This window comes from Macaca fascicularis, chromosome 4 (assembly GCF_037993035.2).
Source record: "Macaca fascicularis isolate 582-1 chromosome 4, T2T-MFA8v1.1".
Lineage (NCBI taxonomy): Eukaryota > Metazoa > Chordata > Mammalia > Primates > Cercopithecidae > Macaca > Macaca fascicularis.
The window spans coordinates 69,103,703-69,128,781 of record NC_088378.1 but is presented as its reverse complement, the minus strand read 5'-3'; the positions used below and the strand labels follow the sequence as shown (position 1 = coordinate 69,128,781).

At 42.1% G+C, this 25,079-nt stretch overlaps 1 protein-coding gene across 5 annotated transcripts; it reads left to right on the top strand.

Annotated features, from left to right (window-relative positions):
• Nucleotides 1–414: 414 nt before the first annotated feature.
• On the top strand, nucleotides 415–24,192 carry PRDM1 (PR/SET domain 1). Of its 5 annotated transcripts, none has more exons than XM_005552248.5 (7): nucleotides 415–637; nucleotides 2,223–2,471; nucleotides 9,547–9,666; nucleotides 13,254–13,506; nucleotides 19,083–20,191; nucleotides 20,635–20,763; nucleotides 21,170–24,192. In XM_005552248.5, the coding sequence occupies exons 1-7, from the start codon at nucleotides 596–598 to the stop codon at nucleotides 21,743–21,745; spliced, it is 2,478 nt and encodes an 825-aa protein (XP_005552305.1). In that variant the 5' UTR covers nucleotides 415–595; the 3' UTR covers nucleotides 21,746–24,192. The 5 variants fall into 5 exon arrangements, with proteins under 5 accessions (XP_005552305.1, XP_005552307.1, XP_065399731.1 ...); XM_065543659.2 differs by lacking the exon at nucleotides 415–637 and adding an exon at nucleotides 1,713–1,947 and having other exon boundaries at nucleotides 21,170–23,168; XM_005552250.5 differs by lacking the exon at nucleotides 20,635–20,763 and having other exon boundaries at nucleotides 21,170–22,201.
• The last annotated feature ends 887 nt before the right edge of the window (nucleotides 24,193–25,079 follow it).

Below are 25,079 nucleotides of genomic sequence, written 5' to 3'. Positions count from 1 at the left end.
TAAGAGTTGTGTCTTTTGTACCCGGGGAATTGAGCTGAGAAATTACAAAATGTGTAGTCAAATTTTAAGTTTTCTTAATTTAAGGAACGTGCGCCCCCTAATTCTGCCGCGCCAGGAAGGAGGGCGATCTGGAGTGTTTAGAATACAATAGAGCCCAAGTAAGCGTTGAGGTTAAGTGCCTTCAAAGGGAAGTAAGAAGATTCCAAGTCAATGTTGAAATACACATGCGAAGAGAGGAAGCTCTCGGCGGCTGTGCTCGCAATCTGGGGGAAAGCCCTGGGCTCGGCCAGGTGGTGTTGGCCACGTTGGCCACGCCCCCACTTCGCGCAGCCGAGTGGCTAAGGAAATCTTAAGCAGGGAGGGGAAGCCAGACGGTTAACACAGACAAAGTGCTGCCGTGACACTCGGCCCTCCAGTGTTGCGGAGAGGCAAGAGCAGCGAGCGCGGCACCTGTCCGCCCGGAGCTGGGACGCGGGCGCCCGGGCGGCCGAACGAAGCGAGGAGGGACCGCCAAGGTGCGCGTCTGTACGGCTCAGCCCGGCGGGGGACGCGGGGAGAATGTGGACTGGGTAGAGATGAGCGAGACTTTTCTCAGATGTTGGATATTTGCTTGGAAAAACGTGTGGGTACGACCTTGGTAAGGAACTTGAAATTTTTTTTTTAATTCTGAAATTGACCTGAAAACTTTCTTTTCTTTTCCTTTATTATTATTATTATTATTTTTTTTTTTTTTTTTGCTGATGTCGCAGTAGAAACATGCTTCTGCTTTAGTGCACTTAGTGCTGTCAAACATTTGTGAGACTTTCCTTATGAATCATTAACCCTTTCAATTCTAGACATAATTGCCAATTCATTGAAATTTCAGTAGTGGTTCCAGCTCACACTCGTCAAACTATTCCGGGTTGGCTGAAGTTTTCAATTTTATTTTATTTTTAACATGTATTTGGCATCATGGCTCTACATGTTGGAACTAAATAAAAATAAGCAGGTTTGCTTAAATCATAACAGGGAAAAACAACTTTGCATCCAACTTTTTTTTTTAAGAGCATCCTATTTAGAGAAGTGGAAGAATGTAAAAACCTTCTTGAAGGACTTCCACAGAATGTTATGTTTACATTTTAACAAGTACACATTCTTACATGGAAATGATACCCATATTCCTCATTTTTATCAAACACGTCTATATGAGAAAGCCCTTACAGAAGTTGTTTACCTTTTCTGGCCTTTGGAAAACACTTTTCTGAGTGTGAGGGAGGATTTGGGGGAATATCCTCATCAATGTACAAGTGGAAGCAGAGCTTGTCCTCCAAGTCTTCTAAATTTGTTAGAACTTTAGTTACAGTAAACTGTAGTACATCAGTGACTTCTGGGAATTCATACACTTTCAGATTTAAATGGAAAGTGCTATTTGTAGCTGAGGGCTCCTAAAGGAATTCTCTCCAGGGAATTTTAGTGAACAGTTTTATGTTTTGTTTTTGCCTTTTCAATTTGGTGTGAGATGCTTGCAAGTCAGAAGACACTGCAGGCTGTTTTCCCCTTCACCCATTTTTCCTCCTCTTTTCCTGTGGTCCAAGTGATTTCTAAGAGGCCGTAGCTCAGTGATGCTGGCAGGATGCAACCCTTTTCAGTCTTCCATGTGAGAGGATGAAAGAGAGCTCGCAGCAGAGGGAGGAGGCAGTTGTTTTGAAAGTTGTTTTGCGTTGGGAGCTGGTGGGAAAGTTCAGTCTTCCCCATTTGGAAAAGGCAGGCTGGGTTCCGCTCCTGCACCACACGCGCTTTCCATTTTTAGCTTCATTCAGAGGCAGACAGAGCTCCTTCCTCTTCCTCTCCTTGTTTGTGACACTTTTCTGAGGCAGCTTTTCCACAGTGTCGAGGGTCTGGCGGCCATGACCCCAGGCATTCTGGGACACTGAACTGTGTGCCCAGAACATTTTTCTGCCGTGAGAGGTAAAGCCAGGGATTGTTCAGAGGTGATTTTTTTTTTCCTTTTCCCCACAGTGAGGTTGCCACATTCTTTTTTTTTTTTTAGAGTAGCATTTTAAAACCTTGTTTCTTTTCAAGGCAGTTTACTTTATACGGCTTTTTGGCTCTTACTCAACTGTACCAAGCACTCTGCATCTGCTTTTAAAGTCTTCAGACTACTGTATTAGTCATAGCCTCTCAGAGGGAGCCACAGGAACGGCGGGACAATGGGGATTAAAGGCCTTTCCCTTCTCTTCCAGGCTGCCCCCAAGTGTAGCTCCAGCACTGTGAGGTTTCAGGGATTGGCAGAGGGGACCAAGGGGACCATGAAAATGGACATGGAGGATGCGGATATGACTCTGTGGACAGAGGCTGAGTTTGAAGAGAAGTGTACATACATTGTGAACGACCACCCCTGGGATTCTGGTGCTGATGGCGGGACTTCGGTTCAGGCGGAGGCATCCTTACCAAGGAATCTGCTTTTCAAGTATGCCACCAACAGCAGAGAGGTAAGCCTCTGGTTTATTGACGAAGAAGATTGGGGACCTGGCGCCAGATCTCCCTACTAACCCTTGAGGCCTTGTATTATCTCTGAAAACCTCTGAGAATCTGTAAGTATCAGTAAATAATTGATTGCTTGATTCAATTCTTGCATTGCTTTCTTTCTCTTTCCCTAAACCATTTCCTTCTTATTTCCTCCAGCCTTCAACTGTTCCATACTAATTAGTAAACAGTTAAATATTTTGGCAAATTGACACGTCTCAGAAAAGCAACTTGCAGCATAGGGTGGGTGAAATTGTCAGTGAACTTCAAGAAAGCTCTGGGCCCACTGGCCCTAGTGCCCCTGTTGTATAATATCTCTTAAGGGAGAAAACATTTTCTTCGAAAAAACAGTTTTAATGATTCTTTTGTCTGTCTTTGGTAATTAGTTGGCTTTATTCTTTTTAACGAGCCAGCTTTATTAGCTGGGTTTCTAAAATTATTCTCAAAACTTTGACGTGTTTATGAAGTGAAGTGATGGTATAAGCCGAGAAAGGGGGTCATGTAAAAGTGTCCTCTGTCCGGATGACTTCAGAGCTAACCAGTGTTTATCTGCAGCAGCTCCTTTGCTGGGGCTGGGCTGACAGGCCAATTCCTTATTGGCCTCTGAAGTGGGTACACTCTTTGTTGTTTCAAAGGGGATGAAAACCCAAACTTGGAATGAGCAACTGATGTGTGTTTACCTTTATATAAAGCTTATAGCTAGGCGTGCTGTTCAGCTGTGAAATAACTTGCAGAACCACCTCTTGTTTTCAGAATTTGGCTTTCTATAGCTGTACTTACTAGTCTACTACTGGGTTGCGTTGGATGAAATGACCCCTCAGCAGGCTCCCCATACCACCATGAGCACAGAGCACTGTCAGTTCTATTACTTCCTTCAGAAAGTAGGGAAAGGGGATGATTGGCCCTAGGAATCCAGAATTTGGTACTGGGACTGTTGCTTACAGCCATGTCAATTCACTTTCCCCCTTCCCTAAGGAATATTATTTGAAGCAATCCGGGAGACTGGGAAACTCTTTGTCTCTTTCCTGTTTGTGTGTCTGAGTGCGGTGTTTTTGGTGAGGGGGAGACACAGCTGTCTAAAATTAAATAGAGCCACGATGCTCAGTCTTTCTTTTTTCCCCCGCTGCTGGGTGAATGGAGGCAGATTTTATAAAAAATAAAATTTAAATTCTAGTTGTACGTGAATGTTACCAAAAAATTTAAGGCCAGAGGTCAGCCTTAATTATACCTCTTTCTGAAAGTAATGCTCTTCTTAATAGAAAGTCTCTCAATATGTGGCCTTGGAATGAATGTAGAATTTGTTTGGGTATATAAGGTTTGACGATGGCTTTAAAAGGTGTAGTGTGTTTTTTCCCCGTATCAAGTTTGATCAGATTCATTTGTGCCGTGTTGCCCTGTCCAGCCCTTTGGGACTGAAATAAAAATTTCCATTCTGTGGGTCATCTTTGCCTTTTAATTCTATAATGTTCTTATCCTTAGTTCAGCTCCTAGCTTAAGTTTTTCAATTTCCATCATTCTCCTTTAAAATCATAGCTAAGTCAAGTAATGCTCTTAGATCATTTTAGTTCAAGGTTCAGAAAGATAGTCACTTACCCAAAGGCATATAGGCAAAGCCAGCTCTGGGACTTGAAGCAAAGTTCTTCTGACTTCTCCAATGAGTGCTTCTCGATTATGCTACACTAGCCCCTCTTGGTGTCACTGTGGTTTTAGTTATCATCTTAACATATTTCAGACCAATCCTTAAGCTATTTTGTTTTTTTTTTTCTCTCTGAATGTAGAACTTCCTATTTCAATATATTAAGCAACCAAAAAACAGACAGTGCCTGTGTTCCTGAAGAGGGTCCTTTGAAACTAACCTAAGAGGTCAGGGTTCTCTTATCCTATTTCCCTATCTTGCATTTAACTGAAGCACTTGAATAGAGGATAGTATATCTTTAAAACCTAATCATAAAGTCAAGCAAGGAGTAAGCTTGTATGTAATACTGTCTTAAGCTTACTCTGGAATTTGTACCTGTTTTTCTGTTTCTCTCCTTTGTTTTTGAACTTTGGGAAAGGACAGCTCCCTTTAGAAGGTGAAAGAAGATGGTGGAGTTGAGCCATTAAGGGTAGGATAGCTGCAAACCAGTTCCGGGACAGCAACATTAAGGACTAATGAAATGTTTACATTATCTTTATTCAGTTAGTTCTTTAAGTTCCATGAGCCATTGAAATAGGAAGAGTCTTTCTATATGTACTTTTTATCTGACTTATTAATCTTGCCCTTCTTTAAATGTTTTCATTTAAATAGCAAAAGATGTTACAATATGTACTATTGTGCTGACATACTGGGGAATTTTTTTTTTTTACAAGACCATTTTTCATTATGAATTTGTACAATGTGTCAGCACCTTTTTTTTTTTTTTGGTTAAAACAAAACATACAAATCATATTTCTGATCTTGACCCTCATTTTTAGATTGGGTTTAGAATCATTCAGCATCTTTAATGAAACTGTTCTTACTTCCTATTTCCAGAACTAAAATCAAATATAGACCTACTATTCAAAACTTTGAAAATGTTTTAAACTGATGGGTTATTCTTTTATGGGGGTTTTCCCCATGTCCTCCTGAAATAATCTCTTATGACTACTTGACTACAGAAAAATCAGTTCAAGCATTTATATTTCAGAAGTGTTGCCCTGTAGAGTTTCTGCCCTCGGTTGAGACTGCTTGCACTCAAGAGGCACCGTGGCTCTTTGAGTCTAACCTCCCTGTATTGTGGCTGATAAACATCAGACAGATCGTGAGGACTCCCTTGGTGTCCATTCCGATTGAAGTCCATTATTAACTCAAGCCATCTGTAAAAAGTATCTAACCATAACATGCAATTCCCTCTTCATACTGCCTTTTATTTGAGAAATGATGTACCAAGGCATCACCGTGTTTCCTTTAATAAAAAGATAATGAAGAAGGAAACCTTCTTCAAACAACTTTGTTCACTTCACTCCTTTTAAAAATGGGGTGATTGCTGGGTGTGGTGGCTCATGCCTGTAATCCCAGCACTTTGGGAGGCTGAGGAGGGCAGATCACCTGAGGTCAGAAGTTCAAGACCAGTCTAGCCAACATGGTGAAATCCAATCTCTACTAAAAATACAAAAATTAGCCGGGCATGGTGGCAGGCACCTGTAATCCCAGCTACCTGGGAGGCTGAAGTAGGAGAATCACTTGAACGTGGGAGGTGGAGTGAGCTGAGATCATGCCATTGCACTCCAGCACAGGCAACAAGAGTGAAACCCTGTTTCTAAATAAATAAAATAAAATAAAATAAAATAAAATAAAAATGTGGTGATTGCAGGCTGAAGGTCTTGGTCACTACTGAGTTCCAATCCTCTCAAGACAAACATTCATATGGTCAAAACAGAATTATAATCTAACGAGTCATTCTTACAGAGTGGGATTCGGGGAGGGAAAAGAGATAGCTAGTAATTTAAATGATCTTAATGTAATTTGGGGAGAGGATGATCAGATGACATTTAGACTTGGATACTGTTTCTGCTTCAAACCCACTGCTGTGTGTGTCTGTTTGCATACTCTAAAAAAGGAATTTGCAGGGGGGAAAAAAAAAACACCTATATTGTTCTTGTTATCAGACTTCCATTAAGCACTGCAACTCAACCCATCCTAAACTGTAAAATCTCCTTCATTGTGTAAAACTAAAAAGAAGCCCTGTGTTTTGTCCGGAAGCTGTGGATGGCAGGGTGTGTTCTGTAACTGAGGCCACGGACAGAGACAAATCTGCTCAAGTGGTGGAGGGGTCTGCCCTGCACATAAAGAGCTTCTGTAGGAGCAGGTGAAGCAGGGAGGTATTGAAGCCCAGTGTCCTCTCGCTGTTCGTTTATAGAAGGCACACAACGGCCCGTCCCCAGCAGTAATTCTTTAGGACCCTGGTCAGTTCCAGTGAAGTTTCCTTCCTGAGTTAGGTGAACACATTCTTTGTCTTTTTAGCACTATGAAGTTTAAGGCACACACCAGGTTCCTTCTTAATATTTGCTTGGTTCAAAGACAGACTGTTACAAACTATGGGTCAGGGAGATGGGTAGTCTAAGATGCACATTCTGGATCTTTCTAGGACCAGAGGGAGACTTAGTACTTGGTTTTTCACTTCCCTTTAAAAACAGTCCTGATTCCTATTCCCCCTCCAAAGTTACCTGGACAAGCACAATAGTCTTAGAGTTTCAGCTTTTATGGCGTCTGTGAATAATGTCTCAGACGTGCATTTGAGATGAAGATGTTTATTGTGTATTAGAACGCTAGACTTAGAATGGATATAGGTGGTTTGTAAGCACCTTCCAGTTTTGAAATTTTATGATTTTGTATCTATCTATAGCTGTGAGTTTCTATGTGCCCTATAGCACTGTATGTAATTGAAATTTAAAATATTAGGGCTCTGTCCCTTTCCTAATGATAACCTAATATTGAAGCTCTTTAATTTGTCTGGGGTTTGAGGATTATCGTAGACCTCTCTTCCACCACAGAGCCTTTTCTTTTTAATTGTTCTCCTGTCTGGCCTGTTGAATTGTGTTTGTAAGGTTAGAGATGGCAAGAGCTACTTCCGGTGCTGCTTTATAGCTCACTAGTGACGAGTCCATAATTGTGCTCAAAAAGGTATTGGGTAGCTTATGCTTTCTAGCTGACTTCTTTTTGGGCACAAGAAAATGTGTGTAAGATTGATAACTGAAAACCTAGAGGCCCATTCTGTAAAAGAATGGCAATTTGGAAGAAGAACCACGACCTCAGTGTAGTGCTCCTTGTTGGTAATCAAGCTGTGACTCCCAAGACATCATCTGTCAGAGACTATAATTTAAAACAAAGTTGATGAACCAGTTGAGTGCCTTTCTTAAAATTACTGCTGTAAAGTTGATATGTTGAAAATATCAACTGCTAATTATTGGCTCACCAACAAATGGCATGATTTGTTTTTCCTGTTTGTCATTCTAATATTACGGAATAATCACTGAAATATGAATATCAAATGATTTGCATGTCATAGAATTCAATTCCATGAATTTTCCAAATTAGATTTTATAATATGTCCAAAACAATGAGCCTCTGAATAAGTCTACTAAAGCTTTAGATATATATATATTTATATCTCAAGACTGCTCTGAGATACTCTTGTCCCCAGTAGTTTTACTGCCAACAAATACCAATAATGACAGACGGTGATTAAAAGGGCAGATAGATGTAAATGAAGGCAGAGGAGGAGGATGAAATGAACATCTGCTTTTTTCAGCTCTCTGACAGAAATTCATAAAGGACCAAAAATAACACTCTTGTTTCAACTTGTGTTAGGTGTAGGAAAATTTTCTTTTTTTCTCTTTCCAGTCTGAGTATGCTTCATTGATTTGTATATTGAATACTAAATTGTTTCAGAAAAAAAAAATCATTGGCTGATGAGACACTTAAATGAGAAAAGCTAGTCTGTCACAGGCATGTAGGTGTGCCATATCTATTTAAATAGAGGTTTAAATTATTGATGAGACTTAATGAGGAACTGGTGTATATTGTAACCAGAATAGTAGATGCCACTGTGAACAATCTGTGTGCATTGATGGAGTCACATATTTGAGTCTACCATTTCAGGTACATGAATGCACAGGAGCTACTGGGGATATAAAAACTGGAAAATAAACATTATCATCTATTACCGCTCCCTCCTCCTTGGTCCATTTTAGTAAAGAATTCAGTCAAGTGATTGGTAGGCTGTCTTGAATGAGAAGAAAATAAAAATAGGAAAGCGAGAGAATAAAAAACAAAACTGTGACTGCAAACTATTGTAAAGGACTACTCGCAGAGGAGTTCTATTGAATAGTGACGAATTGCTTCCTGATTCATGGTTGGTGATTTACCCTCTCAAAGAGAAGTGTATTATTAAGGAGGAACTGGTATAGTTAACATGTTTCTTTAGCAAGGCCCTACAAAGTTAAAATGTGTGATGCATCCAGTCTGAGGTCATTTCCTCAGATCTTAGAACCTACAGCTTTCCTCAGTATAAACTCAGTTTCAAAGGAGGGCTTTTGGCCAGGCATGGTGGCTCAGCCTGTAATCTCAGCACTTTGGGAGGCCGAGGTGGGAGTATCGCTTGAGTCCAGGAGTTTTGAGACAAGGCTGGGCAACATGGTGAGACCACCCTTCTCAACAACAACAAAAATTAGCTGGGCGTGATGGTGCATGCCTGTAGTCCCAGCTACTCAGGAGGCTGAGGTGGGAGGATCGCTTGTTCCTGGGAGGTCTAGGCTGCAGTGAGCTAAGATCAAGTCACTGCATTCCAGCCTGGGTGACAGAGGGAGACCTTGTCTTTAAAACACAAACACACACACGAGGGCCTATGACCACTCTTGAGTAGAAGACTCGAGAACAAAGTAGAAGACCAGAGAAGAACAAAGTTACTTGAAAGATCTCTTATTAAAGAGAATATACGAGCTATGAAAACACACACACACACACACACACACACACACACACCCCTCATCTGGAATGAAAAAAACATAATACATTTGGTTTCTGGTTCCTTAGGCTGTTATGGAACAACCAAAGAACATTATTTTGGTTTCTGAGGTCAAAACTATTTTATTCGCCTCAAGCACACTATGCTTATGGTTTGAGGGAGAATGAGAAATAGGAAACTAGAAACAGGCTGAAATGATCTAATCTTGACCATCTAATTCTGTAGTGTCTTATTCTCATTCTAAAAGAGAATGGCTGTCTTCTCTGTTCTAGTATAAAAAGTCATGATAAAAATAAAGGATCCTTTATTACCAGACAGTAATCCCCTAGACTGTTTTAATGCTTGGTTGAGTATTTGCTTATGATCTCAGACTTTAAAAGATGGTCTCCTATGGTGAAACTTGTTAATTATGTAGGCATTATTAATGTCTGTTCTACTTATCAAAATTTTATCATTGTTAGTTGTATTACCACTTGACAGTCCAATTTATTTAATTGAAAGATTGGTTAACATTTTACAGTTAAAGTAATTGTTTCCTGTGTTTTTTCCTGTTTAGGTTATTGGAGTGATGAGTAAAGAATACATACCAAAGGGCACACGTTTTGGACCCCTAATAGGTGAAATCTACACCAATGACACAGTTCCCAAGAACGCCAACAGGAAATATTTTTGGAGGGTAAGTAAGGGAAATTTCTTCAGATCCATTAAATGTTAGGAAAAAATGGAGCTAAAAGAGCTGGGTGGCTCACCTCCTTTCTCATCCCGTGCTGAGAAATGCTGGGGCTCACCCATAAGTATCTGGCATCCCCATGGACACAGGGAATTCTGAACAAATGTGATGAAACCGATTAAATGTTTGGCCTGTAGGTGGTTAGTGATGGAGATATGGGCTATATGTGAATCTTGATTTTTGCAATTCATTAGAGCTTTGTAATGAAAAGAAACAGTTTGTTGCTTGCTTTAAGGATAGGTTCATTTGCATTTCTCTGCAAGGAAGTAGTAATGAGTCACCACACCTTAGATTTCACCCCTTTTTGATTTCTTGCTGACTTTAATTGAATGGAAGAGTTATCACAAATGAATTATCTTTTTTTTTCTTCTTTTTTTTTTTTTGAGACGGAATCTCACTCTGTCGCCAGGCTGGAGTGCAGTGGTGCGATCTCGGCTCACTGCAACCTCTGCCTCCTGGGTTCAAGCGATTATCCTGCCTCAGCCTCCCAAGTAGCTGGGACTACAGGTGCTTGCCACCATGCCCAGTTCATTTTTGTATTTTTAATAGAGATGGGGTTCCACCATGTTGGCCATGATGGTCTCGATCTCTTGACCTTGTGATCCGCCTGCCTCGGCCTCCCAAAGTGCTGGAATTACAGGTAGGAGCCACCACGCCCAGCCAGGAATGACACAAATGAATTACCTTAAAAGTAAATGCCATTAAGAAAGGATAGCTGGAAGATGGGTTGAGGGGAATGGAGGACCACAGAACTAGTCCTATTTAAATACATGTGCACCGTAAACGATTCCATTTGACAATAGGTTAATTATCTCATAGCATAAGGAAAATGCTTAACAGTCATGCAAGATGATGAGCTTTCCTACAGAATCCAACCAAAAGATCTAGCCAGTACAATTTCCTTTGCTATATTAGGGCTAGAAAGGCCCCCAGAGGTGAACTAATTAGATGGAATCCTTGAATAAAAGACTAGATTAGCAGTGAACAGAAAAAAGACAGATTGCTTTCCTTCTTCCCATAGATGTCTCAGGGATATTTCATTTCCTCAGAAGATAAAGATATGGTTATTTAAATTTAGTAAGTGTTTTTGTGCATACTTACATGAAATGTACATTATTTGAATTCTTTAAAAAGAAACAGCTGCATGATAACCAAAATTGCTATGCTTGCTTTAGCTGGTATTTTTGCCTAGAACAATTATCGTTCGGGCAAGAAGCTATTCCTAAGAAACAATATTCTTAATCCAGGAAGTTTTGCATTTTTAGAAATGTATCTTACTATCTCCCAAGCAAAAGAGGGTAGTTACATATTCACTAAGAATCATGTGCTCGCAATTTTTATTTAATAATTATTCCTGCTTAAAATACATTAATCACCTGACTTATAATGGTGGAACCATGAGTGCATTTTTGCCTTTATTGTCAATAAAGTCTTCTCAGAAGTGAGCCATAAAGGTGCATAGTTCTTGGAGTTAAAGGTCTGAATTAAGACAATCCAGCATAAGTCTCATTAATGTATGATTATTTTGAGAAAAGGCAAGAAACACCTAAAAATCTCCCCTCACTGTCCAGTTCCCTGTTTCATTTAAAGATTCACTATAAGAAACTGAAAGGCTTTCCTTGGGAGGATTTATTTGAATCAGTCTTTCACATGCAAAGGATATTGTAGAACATCCCGGTTTTGCTGGCAGGAATATGAACATCTGTTGTGAGGAAAGAAAAAGTTTCATGCAAATTACACAGCCAAAGAAGGGATGTTCAAGTTGAGAAACCAGTGACATTTCTTGTAACTGTACTATGAATCAGCACATTTTAATCTACTAGATAATATATGGAAGTTCAGGAAGGTGGTAGGAAACGGTGTTCATTTTACGTATGCCTTATTGTATTTTATTGTGTGTGAGTGGCTTCACGGCATCGACATTGCTGTTTTTAAATGAGGATACAGTAAATTGCAGTCCGAGGAAGGCTAACTGGAATCAACATACCCGTAGCTTTAGAAAGCAGTTTCCGCCCCAGCGAAGAGTGCAAGAGCGATGGAACCCCATGTTCCTGGAAGTTTGCACATCAGAGTAAACAAACTTGAAAACCCCTCTTGATAGCAGAATTCACCCAGCCTTGTTCCATTTTCTCTTAACAAAACACACCGCAAAAGCTCTCACAAGCTGCTTTGATGAAGCCACATGTATTTCCCCCTTCACAATTTACAGGAAGTTACTCTTAAAAGAAAGTGATTCTGGTGTTTACCGCCTGTGTTAAAGGGACAGAGTTCCTTTTTATTTCTGATAACGTTTGAACGAAATACAGAAACTATCTGTAGACTAGCACAGTCGGTACGTGAGTAAGGAAAAGCAATAACCTGCTATCCGGTGAGCGCAAAATTCCTGCTACGAACAGTGCCTTACTACTGCTTGGAGACTGCAAGTCGCAGATCACACTAGGTATTGACTGATTGTATATGTATAAGGGCATTTCTTAAAGTCTAAAGTAAAGGTGGTACCTCCTAAAAAGAGGGAGAGAGAAAAAACTCTGTGTGGAAGGATAAGGAGTGTGTTGATAGTTTCAGTAAGAGTGTACATTTTAATTTTTCTTCTTCCTCTGCCTCTTTGCCAAGTATCGTGAGTGCATCTGTTAACCAGAAGTAGTATTACTCTAGGACAAACTTCGAATTCTTCATTCTGTGTTGCCTTTAAGGAACAACATACTTTCTTCCTGTTCTTTTTCCAAAAACACATGCCTATGGCCCTGTGTGTGGTGTTTTAGCCAGCCTCCTCCCAGATAAGGGGTTCCCTCTTCCCTCGTTTGAATTAAAAGGAAAGTGCAAGTCTGGACATGTTTATCAAGAGGAAAAGTGACTTCTCAGTAATAGACTGTCAGATTCTGGCTGCTGCCCCAGTATTCACTTTGTTATGGCAGGTGAAGTTCACCTTTGCCCCACCCAGTGTTTCCACAAAAAGGCAAGGTTCCAAGTATTCATATGAACAAGTGTTACTTTAGGACTTGGAGGGTTGGGGGTGGAGGATGTTTGCATAGTTGAAGCCTTGGGCGGGGGTGTAGGAAACGGCGAGTACAGAGGCCATAGAAAAAGCTGAGACTCAGTTTGACGTCGTCAGCCGGCTTGGTCTTCTACCCAGTGACTCAAAGCACTAAAAGTCAGCATAATCGGAACTGAAGTCAGTAGCATCGCCCATTTGCCATTCACTGCAATAGCAAAAGTAGTACTCTGTGGTGGGTTAATCGGTTTGAGGCAGCTCCTTAAATGAACATTTGTGTTTCATTTTTCTGTTATTTTCCCGAACATGAAAAGACGATAAAACTGAAATGGAAAAGGTAACTGACAAAGTGTGCCTTACCTGTTTCCGTCCTGATTTCTGCTGATTCAAGACGATTCTGGCTAAACTGATTTGATTCTTTTTCTAACTAGGCAGTAGGGGATCAGAAATCACACACGGTACCGGCTGTGTTTATTCTGAGAGGTGCTGGGGAGCTTTGGGGTTGACTTCCTTTTACATACCTGTCTTCTCTTTCGGACAGATCTATTCCAGAGGGGAGCTTCACCACTTCATTGATGGCTTTAATGAAGAGAAAAGCAACTGGATGCGCTATGTGAATCCAGCGCACTCTCCCCGGGAGCAAAACCTGGCTGCGTGTCAGAACGGGATGAACATCTACTTCTACACCATTAAGCCCATCCCTGCCAACCAGGAACTTCTTGTGTGGTATTGTCGGGACTTTGCAGAAAGACTTCACTACCCTTATCCCGGAGAGCTGACAATGATGAATCTCAGTAAGTGGATTACAGAAAAAAAAAAATTAAAAATGCCAGTAATGTCAGTTCTGCCCCTGTGAACTAATAACATGTTGTTTAATTACACTGCTTGGTCATGTGTTGGATGAAGTAGGTGGCTTAAGCTAGGGACTAGGAAGAGGAAAAACATTTTTTGAGTCTCTATTAACTATTATGAAACTTGATCATTAAACAAATATATATATATATATATGTAGAGCTACCTTGAGTTTTGAATTCAGAATGTTACAGGAAGAAATACATGTCCAATTCTAATTTATCCAAAAGCAGCTGGGAGAATTGCAGGGATTGGTCCAGACATGCTGTGTATGCAAGGTATAGCCCTCATCTGTGGTAGTTTGTCAGGACTTAGACTACATCAGAACATTTATAGATGTACATTTGAATATACAGTTAGGATCTGATGTGGAACATTGTAAGATCATTGCTAGAAAAACTTCGTCATAATTTTTCAGTATTATTCTAAGTGAATAACCGTAAAGATTTTATATCTTAGCTTCCTTCCTTACAGTAAAAAACTATCTGATCTCTTGATCAGTATTATAGTAGCCACCTATCACCTTATCTTAACAAATTCTCAATTCCTGAGGTTTCTATGCTTTTACTTCTTTTATTGGGTTAAAATTGCTGTCATGACCTCTCTCTGCAGAGGGCTGCGTCATTTTAGTCATTCTCAAGTGGTCTCTGTGAGCAATTGAAGAATCGTCATAAGATTCCAACCTCTGCTGTAACTATGCTTGTGTGTTGTTGGTTAGACCACTAAGTCTTATTAGCAGTATTAAAAATTAGTTCCTTTTGGTTTAGAAGTTAAGACTAGATGCTGAAGTTTTTATAACTTTTTGTTTTGATTTCATTTCAAACTTAAGAAAACATTTTGAGAAAAAGACAAAGAATTTCCAGTTACCTTTACCCAGGCTTACCAATTATTGATATACTGTCCGTTTGCTTTATTGGAAGGCTAAATTGTTTTAGTTCTCATTTTCACCTTTGAGACATTTGGAATAAATGTCAATGTTAACATAAATTGGAATTTTGACTTTGATTTTAGGACCAACGAGCAAACCAAGTACTTACCCTAGTCATATATAATCCAGCTGTATGGTTATTTGGTGTTCAGTCCACACTTCATTTTACTTGATCTCCCTTAAGATTGTGTTCGCAGTTTTCTGAAAATCTGGGGCTATAAAAGCACCAGGACCTCCCCCATAGGATCCCGTTTTAAGACATGTGTTTGGGGTCCTTACACAACAGGTTACCCTTGAGCTTCAGGAAAAGAACTGGCTCGCAGTTCCCCAGTTCCAGCTTGATGGGTCTAATCAGGTACTGACCAAAAAGGTGGCAGTTCTTTTCCCTCATCTCTCTTCAGCACTCCCTGAGACTCTGGAGACTCTGTCATATATCCCTGGGGCTGAACCTCCCAGGAGCCGTTCGGTTGTTTTGGCATCTGTGTGTGCCAGGCCCAGTGCTGAGGACCTAGTAACAAAAGACAAATGCACAGGCACAGCAGCATTTTTGGGGAACTCATTTTCCAGCTGGGCATCTCAGGAGAAGCGCACAGCTCCCTCCTGGCTTTCTTAACATAGTGAGCCACTTCCTCTTAAGAGTCTCCCTACATTCCTTGAGTTTAATCATTCATGGATTCAGAGGAAAGTCTTTTGATTTTTGCTTTTCTTTAAACAGTTCATTTGAGGTTACCTACCCCAGTGACTTTGCACCAACGACCAAGAAACTTTTTTGCATGTTTCCCGCACCCTGTGCCAATCAAGGGAAGGGTTTAAAGGCCTGGAGTTTTTATTCCTCAAGGAAAGACTTTGCACAGTATTTTAAGGTTCAAGTGCTTCTCCTTTGTGTTCAGAAGCAACTCTCATATATACTGTGAAATGACACCTTTTATTTATCCCTTTTTATTTATGCAGTATGTCCCCTTTTATTGTGGCAGAATTTTTTCTAAATGGTGGTTTAGCATTTTCAAGCACATTTCATTGTCCAATATTCATAGTAAAGAATGAGAGTTAACAATAACCAGTCACATTAAAACAAGATTCCTGCTGCCAATTGTGAAACCAGTTGTCTTAGGCGTGGCAGCTGATGATTGAGACTGTGATCAGGAAAATTTCCACTATTTCATCAGGCCTAATAGGTAGATTGTGTCTCCAAATGAATTGTGTTGGTTTCTGTGCTTAAAGCACAGTAGAGGTGGTGCAAGAATCTCCATGAGGCCTTAAATGGCAGTGATGGTTCAGGCGGTAGAGTTTGGAGAAGAAGGGATTTGCAACAAACCAAAGGAAAGAAAAGCAAGTAGCCAGAAATCACAAACTGGCATTTTTCTAAAAACAAAGGAAAAGGAATAAAAGAACTAATAACTTTGAAACCCCTACCCCTCCCAAATTGGGGGGGAGTATTTTTTTTTCTGTCTATCTAACTAACCCATCTAGAAAACAGTTGACCAAATTATAGACTTCTAAATGTTCATCTGCTTTCTCAGTTTCAGTTGAAAAGAGACTTTGTTTTGCCTACTGCAGAACTTCTAGGTTCTTTCTTATAGTCTTAGGGTTCTTATTATAGATCGAAAATGTGAGTCGGCATAATTAAGCCATTCGGAGTCTTCAGAAGCAGTTCACTCTTGAAATGACTCCGTCCGCCTACAGCCATTTAAGATTTCAGAACAAAAACAGATCTTGATTTTCTTTTTCATGTTAACTCAAGCTGCTGCTGAGTGGGAGAGTCAGAAATGACACCAGCTCCACTGATTACTCAGCTGCTGAAGGATGATTTTTTAAAATGCACCTTTACTGTATATGGACTTCCTAATTTCCACCTGTAGAGCATCTTAGGGAGGCTAACATGTCACTCTGGATGTTCTTTTAGAATAAGATGCAATCTATTTTTCCGAAGGCATTAGAGATAGCAAACATTTATTGTGAGTTTACTATATACTGGGCACTGGGCTAAGCATTTTGCATAGAAAGTTTAAAATTCTGACATTTTGTTGGCCCAATCATAAGTTTCATATCAGTTCAATATTCAAATTATAGTAAGGTGCTTAAGAAGAATGCCTGGCTAAATGTGAGGGGCACTGCCACGAATGGACTGAAACTTGATGCTTATTGCAAATTTATGCTTATTATTTGTTAAATTATAGAACCAAGGGAGTATGAAAGCCACTGGAAAAAATATGAAACTTAGATACATAATTTGCCACCTAAAAATGGCTCAAAGTCATGAGGATAAAGTTTTTTGTATTTTCATTTTATTCGAGTGGCATCGTTTTTAAAAATCATTATAAATTTGACCCTATATAGATGTTTCCAAATCATTCTTTTTCACCTTCATAAAATTCCTTCCTGTGGCTGTGAGATGCCTTGCCTATCAGTTTTCAAGCTTAGTTGTCTTTCTCATCCTTTACCATTTTAGCTTTAAAAAACAAAAGTGACAATTAGAACTTCCTGCCTGCTGGGCCTCACTGAAAGACCGATATTGGCCTGATAAGGAGATATTTATTTTAGTTTAGTGGCTTCAGAAATCCCTCTCCCTCAGCAAGCTTTCCATCTCGGCCCCCCATCAGCATCTTCCCTGATAGCAGTGTTCTCTGTGTTTATTCTGGGGCTTCAGGCTCGCCCAGGAGGAACTGATAACAGCTGGCAGGAGATAACATTCTCTAAGGGGCTCTCAAATTGGAATCCCTCAAGCCAGTCAGCCTAGAGAATACATTTGAAGGGTTCAGTCCTGGAGTTTCACAGAGTTCATTTCTAGACCTATCAGATAGCAAGCCTGGAGTTCTTTCTCAACTAATCAAGCAGGGACATTTTTCAGACGATGAAGGATATTTGCACAAAGGCTTCAGCGCAATCCCCCAGACTTGCTGCCTCTGAAGGCATCTCCACACATCGACAACGGCTGATGCCTTTGGTGCGTTCCTAGGGCAGGTGTCCTGACTTGAGTGACTGCCCTCCAATAATCAGAGCTCAAACTAAACATCATATGTTTTACTTTTGGTTTCCAGGCAAGGCTGAGCAGGGAATTTTCAGTTTTCCCTGCTCAGATGGGTGTTTTCCTGAAGGCATCATTTATTGTGTGGCGAGGACACAAGGCTGGCTGTGGCAGGGAAGGTCTAGAACTGTCCTCATTGCTGCTGTTCCTAAATAGTATCTTTACCAAGTAATAACGTGCCGTCTTTGGGAATAAGTGCTTTCCTCTTAGCCTGTTCTGTTTTCTTGGGTGCGGGTGCGCTAAGTAATTGAACTGGCTCAGGAAGTACCTATTGTGGTTTGGCAGAGGTGACTGTCACGCCTTGTGACTCCAGGGGCCAGCACTGCTGGAATCCTGGCTAGACCAGACCGAGCCTTGGTGAAATGCTGTCTGCACATTGCGAGGAAGGGTGGCATTCACTTCGCTAAGCTCCTTGGCATAGGCAGTGTGAACAGGGCTTTATCAAATTCGTATTCAACAAGAGTAGAGGTGAAAATTGATGACTGTGTATTACTTGAAATGAGTCTTAATCTTTCACATTTAGTTCTCAGGGTGTGCTGATTTCCTTTAGGTAAACCATGAACATCAGAAAGACTTTTATTAACCTATGACAGGGTCCCCACCCCAGTATTTTTCCACTCCATTAAAATGGAAGCTATCTTTTTTTTTTTTTTTTTTGAGACAGAGTTTCTCACTCTTGTTGCCCAGTCTAGAGTGCAATGGCACGATCTTGGCTCACCACAACCTCCGCCTCCTGGGTTCAAGCGATTCTTCTGCCTCAGCCTCCCAAGTAGCTGGGATTACAGGCATGCACCACCGCGCCCAGCTAATTTTGTATTTTTAGTAGAGACGGGGTTTCTCCATGTTGGTCAGTCTAGTCTCGAACTTCCAACCTCAGGTGATCCGCCTGCCTCGGCCTCCCAAAGTGCTGGGATTACAGGCGTGAGCCACCGCATCTGGCATAGGCTATTTTACTCCAGCTTAAACAGCAATTTTCTTTTTTTTTTTTTTTTTTTTTTTTTTGAGACGGAGTCTCGCTCTGTCGCCCAGGCTGGAGTGCAGTGGCGCAATCTCGGCTCACTGCAAGCTCCGCCTCCCGGGTTCACGCCATTCTCCTGCCTCAGCCTCCCGAGTAGCTGGGACTACAGGCGCCCGCCCCTGCGCCCGGCTAATTTTTTGTATTTTTAGTAGAGACAGGGTTTCACCGTGGTCTCGATCTCCTGACCTTGTGATCCGCCCACCTCGGCCTCCCAAAGTGCTGGGATTACAGGCGTGAGCCACCACGCCTGGCCTAAACAGCAATTTTCTATCATAAGGTCTGTACTAATGAAAACAGAATTACCCAAGGCTGCTGTTTGTTCTGTCCGTGCTGCCATTGTCCCCATATTGCTGAGGAGGAAATGGAACTGCACTTTTGAGTGAGTGGCCCAGAGCCCTCTAGAATGAGAGCGCGTTGGAAGCCAGATATGTGGCGATTGTGTCGCTAGCTGGTACTCAGGTTTTCTCGAGAAGGAGGAGCAACTTTGGCAATTTTGTTTCAGCTCTCTCTAGCCCGCTGTGTAATCGCCCCGTTTTCTTTACTTCAGCACAAACACAGAGCAATCTCAAGCAGCCGAGCACTGAGAAAAATGAACTCTGCCCAAAGAATGTCCCAAAGAGAGAGCACAGCGTCAAAGAAATCCTAAAACTGGACTCCAACCCCTCCAAAGGAAAGGACCTCTACCGTTCGAACATTTCACCCCTCACGTCAGAAAAGGACCTCGATGACTTTAGAAGACATGGGAGCCCCGAAATGCCCTTCTACCCTCGGGTCGTTTACCCTATCCGGGCCCCTCTGCCGGAAGACTTTTTGAAAGCTTCCCTGGCCTACGGGATGGAGAGACCCACGTACATCACTCGCTCCCCCATTCCGTCCTCCACCACTCCAAGCCCCTCTGCAAGAAGCAGCCCGGACCAAAGCCTCAAGAGCTCTAGCCCTCACAGCAGCCCCGGGAATACGGTGTCCCCTGTGGGCCCCGGCTCTCAAGAGCACCGGGACTCCTACGCTTACTTGAACGCGCCCTACGGCACGGAAGGTTTGGGCTCCTACCCTGGCTACGCACCCCTGCCCCACCTCCCGCCAGCTTTCATCCCCTCCTACAATGCTCACTACCCCAAGTTCCTCCTGCCCCCCTACGGCATGAATTGTAATGGCCTGAGCGCTGTGAGCAGCATGAATGGCATCAACAACTTCGGCCTCTTCCCGAGGCTGTGCCCTGTCTACAGCAATCTCCTCGGTGGGGGCAGCCTGCCCCACCCCATGCTCAACCCCACTTCTCTCCCGAGCTCGCTACCTTCAGATGGAGCCCGGAGGTTGCTCCAGCCGGAGCATCCCAGGGAGGTGCTTGTCCCGGCGCCCCACAGTGCCTTCTCCCTTACCGGGGCCGCCGCCAGCATGAAGGACAAGGCCTGTAGCCCCACAAGCGGGTCTCCCACGGCGGGAACAGCCGCCACGGCAGAACATGTGGTGCAGCCCAAAGCTACCTCAGCAGCTATGGCAGCCCCCAGCAGCGACGAAGCCATGAATCTCATTAAAAACAAAAGAAACATGACCGGCTACAAGACCCTTCCCTACCCGCTGAAGAAGCAGAACGGCAAGATCAAGTACGAATGCAACGTTTGCGCCAAGACTTTCGGCCAGCTCTCCAATCTGAAGGTAGGCTTTGAGAGAGAGCAGTCGGAGGGGCTGTGAGTGCATGCTTGTGTTTGTGTTTAGCTTGCTTTCCACGGGGTATCGATTGCATTTGCAGTAGTATGAGCCCCAGGTTGGGAATAGTGGGTATGGATTCTGCCTGGCTTTTGCCACTTCTAGCTCTTTGACTTTGGACAAGTGACTTCCCTTCTCCTGATTTGCTTCTGAATAATAAAAACATTAGGGGTTTGGACTAGAAGATTAGGTGAAACCCTGCTAGCCTGTGATTTTTGTGCTTTTAGTTTAAGAAAAGCACCATTCTGAAAACATGAAGATTTTTTCTTTTTGAGACTGTCTTGATGCTTTTCTTAAGATATTTGCATCATCAGCACTTGAGTCTTTGAGCAGAAATGTTAGGTCTCAGAGCCAGCTTGAGAGCAGAGCTAACACATGTGGCTTCTTCCCAGGTCCACCTGAGAGTGCACAGTGGAGAACGGCCTTTCAAATGTCAGACTTGCAACAAGGGCTTTACTCAGCTCGCCCACCTACAGAAACACTACCTGGTACACACGGGAGAAAAGCCACATGAATGCCAGGTGCGCAGTATTTTCTGGGTAGACCTTCTGACCTTTGTAGAAAATGTCTGTGAGTCACCCTCCCATGTCCTATATAGCCCGTAGTTAAAGCCAATACCAGATTCTGCCTTGTCCCGGGCTGATGGCACTATGGGCCTCCCCAGTGCTCTGTATCTGCTGATGACCTGAGATGACACAGCCAGCTTCCAGTGGGTGGGAAAATGGTAGAGGAAATAAACAGCCACTCGTGTGCCATGTGCCCACATCCCCCTGTTTGCTTAATACCACACTGGAGGTGCCACAAGGAGGCTTCTCACCTCCCAGGTTGCTGGGCGTTGGCCTGTAAGCCTGCCCCTCCAATTGGCAGCTCTTAATCTTCTGGCCTTCCTGTCTCCCTTCCCTACTGTCTCTCTCCCCTACACTGTAGGTCTGCCACAAGCGATTTAGCAGCACCAGCAATCTCAAGACCCACCTGCGACTCCATTCTGGAGAGAAACCGTACCAATGCAAGGTGTGCCCTGCCAAGTTCACCCAGTTTGTGCACCTGAAACTGCACAAGCGTCTGCACACTCGAGAGCGGCCCCACAAGTGCTCCCAGTGCCACAAGAACTACATCCATCTCTGTAGCCTCAAGGTTCACCTGAAAGGGAACTGCGCTGCAGCCCCGGCGCCCGGGCTGCCCTTGGAAGATCTGACCCGAATCAATGAAGAAATCGAGAAGTTTGACATCAGCGACAATGCTGACCGGCTCGAGGACGTGGAGGATGACATGAGTGTGATCTCTGTAGTGGAGAAGGAAATTCTGGCCGTGGTCAGAAAAGAGAAAGAAGAAACTGGCCTGAAAGTGTCTTTGCAAAGAAACATGGGGAATGGACTCCTCTCCTCAGGGTGCAGCCTTTATGAGTCATCAGATCTACCCCTCATGAAGTTGCCTCCCAGCAACCCACTACCTCTGGTACCTGTAAAGGTCAAACAAGAAACAGTCGAACCAATGGATCCTTAAGATTTTCAGAAAACACTTGTTTTGTTTCTTAAGTTATGACTTGGTGAGTCAGGGTGCCTATAGGAAGTTGCTTGTACATAATTCCAGCTCTGCAAAGCTCTCTCAACAGCAAATGGTTTCCCCTCACCCCTGGAATTAAAGAAGGAACTCCAAAGTTACTGAAATCTCAGGGCATGAACAAGGCAAAGGCCATATATATATATATATATATATACACACACACACACACATATTATGTATACTTATTTACACCTGTGTCTATATATTTGCCCCTGTGTATTTTGAATATTTGTGTGGATACATTTGCATAGCCTTCCATTACTAAGACTATTGCCTAGTCATAATTATTTTTTCAATGATAATACTTCATAATTTATTACACAATTTATCATTCAGAAAGCAATAATTAAAAAAGTTTACAATGACTGGAAAGATTCCTTGTAATTTGAGTATAAATGTATTTTTGTCTTGTGGCCATTCTTTGTAGATAATTTCTGCACATCTGTATAAGTACCTAAGATTTAGTTAAACAAATATATGACTTCAGTCAACCTCTCTCTCTAATAATGGTTTGAAAATGAGGTTTGGGTAATTGCCAATGTTAGACAGTTGATGTGTTCATTCCTGGGATCCTATCATTTGAACAGCATTGTCCATAACTTGAGGGTATGTGTGCAGAATTACCCAAGAATAACTTAAGTAGAAGAAACAAGAAAGGGAATCTTGTCTATTTTTGTTGATAGTTCATGTTTTTCCCCCAGCCACAATTTTACCAGAAGGGTGACGGGAAGGCTTTACCAACCTGTCTCTCTCTCCAAAAGAGCAGAATCCTCCCACCGCCCTGCCCACCCCCCGAGTCCTATGGCCATTCAGAGCAGCCATATGACTTTTACATCCATTGTATTATCAGAAAATGTGAAAAAGACAAATTGCCATGTTTTAAAACCACTGCAAAATTTTCCCCAAAGCATAGGTGGCTTTGTATGTGTGAGGTTTGGGACTTGAGTCTGGGTGGTGTTCTGTTGTTGGTTTTTGTTGCTTTTTTTTTTTTTTTTAATGTCAAAATTGCACAGACATGGTGCTCTACCAGGAAGGATTTGCGGTAGATAGGCTCAGGCCACACTTTAAAAGCAAACACACAAACAACAAAAAACGGGTATTCTAGTCATCTTGGGGTAAAAGCGGGTAATGAACATTCCTATCCCCAACACATCAATTGTATTTTTTTCTGTAAAACTCAGATTTTCCTCAGTATTTGTGTTTTTACATTTTATGGTTAATTTAATGGAAGATGAAAGGGCATTGCAAAGTTGTTCAACAACAGTTACCTCATTGAGTGTGTCCAGTAATGCAGGAAATGATGTCTTATCTAATGATTTGCTTCTCTAGAGGAGAAACCAAGTAAATGTGCTCCAGCAAGATAGACTTTGTGTCATTCTGTCTTTTATTCTGCTAAGCCCAAAGATTACATGTTGGTGTTCAAAGTGTAGCAAAAAATGATGTATATTTATAAATCTATTTATACCACTATATCATATGTATATATATTTATAACCACTTAAATTGTGAGCCAAGCCATGTAAAAGATCTACTTTTTCTAAGGGCAAAAAAAAGAAAAATCGTTTCTGAGACTTTGCTTAATAGTTGGTGGCCTCACGATCACATCAGTATGCTTGGGCACCCCTTGCCTACTGTAAGAGACCCTAAAACCTTGGTGCAGTGGTGGGGGCCGCAAAACAACCAGGGAGGAAGAGATACATCAGTTTTTAGTATTAAGGACCCTCCAAGACGGCTCTTTTTTTTTTTTTTTTTTTTTTTTTGCCACGTTATGATTATGTGGTCACACCCAAGTCATAGAAATAAAAAACTGACTTTACCACTGTAACTTTTCTTTTTCCCTCCTTACGAAATACTGATACATCACTCTTCAATCTATTTTATAATTGTATTTGACATTTTGTTCACATCAACTAATGTTCACCTGCAGAAGAGAACAAATTTCGAATAATCCAGGGAAACCCAAGAGCCTTACTGGTCTTCTGTAACTAGCAAGACTGACAGTTTTTGTATGTATCAGTGTTTGATTAAACACAGTCCTTAATTGAAGGTAAACCAAAGGATCACATTGACATTAGACCAAACACTTTTGATTCCCAACTACTCGTTTGTTCTTTGTCTCCTTTTGTGCTTTCCCATAGTGAGAATTTTTATAAAGACTTCCGGCTTCTCTCACCATCCATCCTTCCTTTTTCTGCCTCTTACATGTGAATGTTGAGCCCACAATCAATGGTGGTTTTGTTTTTTTCCTCTACTCAAAGTTAAAACTGACCAAAGTTTGGCTTTTTACTTTGCTAGAACAACAAACTCTCTTATGTTTACATACTGGTTTACAATGTTATTTATGTGCAAATTGTCAAAATGTAAATTAAATATAAATGTTCATGCTTTACCAATCTTTGTCTAGTGTCTTGAGTGAAGGGTCAGTGAGCGACATCTGCATACTGTACAGATGGCACCAGACCAAATTTTGAACACAATACAATTTGCCTCTCCCTTGCACCCACCCTGGTTCTGCTTCAGCAGCACCCTCTGGGATGCCCTGATCTCCCCCAGCTCCTTCCAGGAGTATATATCTGCGTGATCTGACAGCATCGATCGGTCTCTCATAACTAAGATTTTTCTTCATGAACTATAAAGATGTTCCCTAAAGGAGGCATCTCAAGCATCAGCCAGTAAGTGGGAGACGATTTGTTTGCTTTGTGAACTTTTACATTTTATTTTGTCAATGGACATGGAGTGGTGAGGAGATAAGGAGGACTTGGATCACTTCCAGAAAGGCCCTGCTAGCTTGTGCCAGTCTGTGTGCGTGTGTGGAGACTCAGCCCACTTACGGGTGTGGGGCCCTGGGAAGCTGGGTCGGGGAACACTGCCCATTGATGACAGCAGCTTCAGTAGCTTCCTCTGGGCAGGCCATGGGGAGTGCCCTACAGCCCATGTTTACTCCTTCACATGTAAGACATGTAAGTACATTTGCTATTTGCCACTTGGCCTTTTTTTTTTTTCGAGACAAGGTTTTGCTCTGCCACCCAGGCTGGAGTGCAGGGGAATGATGATGTCTCACTACGGCCTTTATCTCCCAGGCTTAAGCCATCCTCCCACCTCATCCTCCGAGTAACTGGGACTACAGATGCGCGCCTCCAGGCCCAGCTAATTTTGTTTGTTTTTGGTAGAGACAGTCTCACTACGTTGCCCAGGTTGGTCTCCAACTCCTGGACTTAAGCAATCCTCCTGCTTCGGCCTTCCAAATTGCTGGTATTACGTGCATGAGCCACTG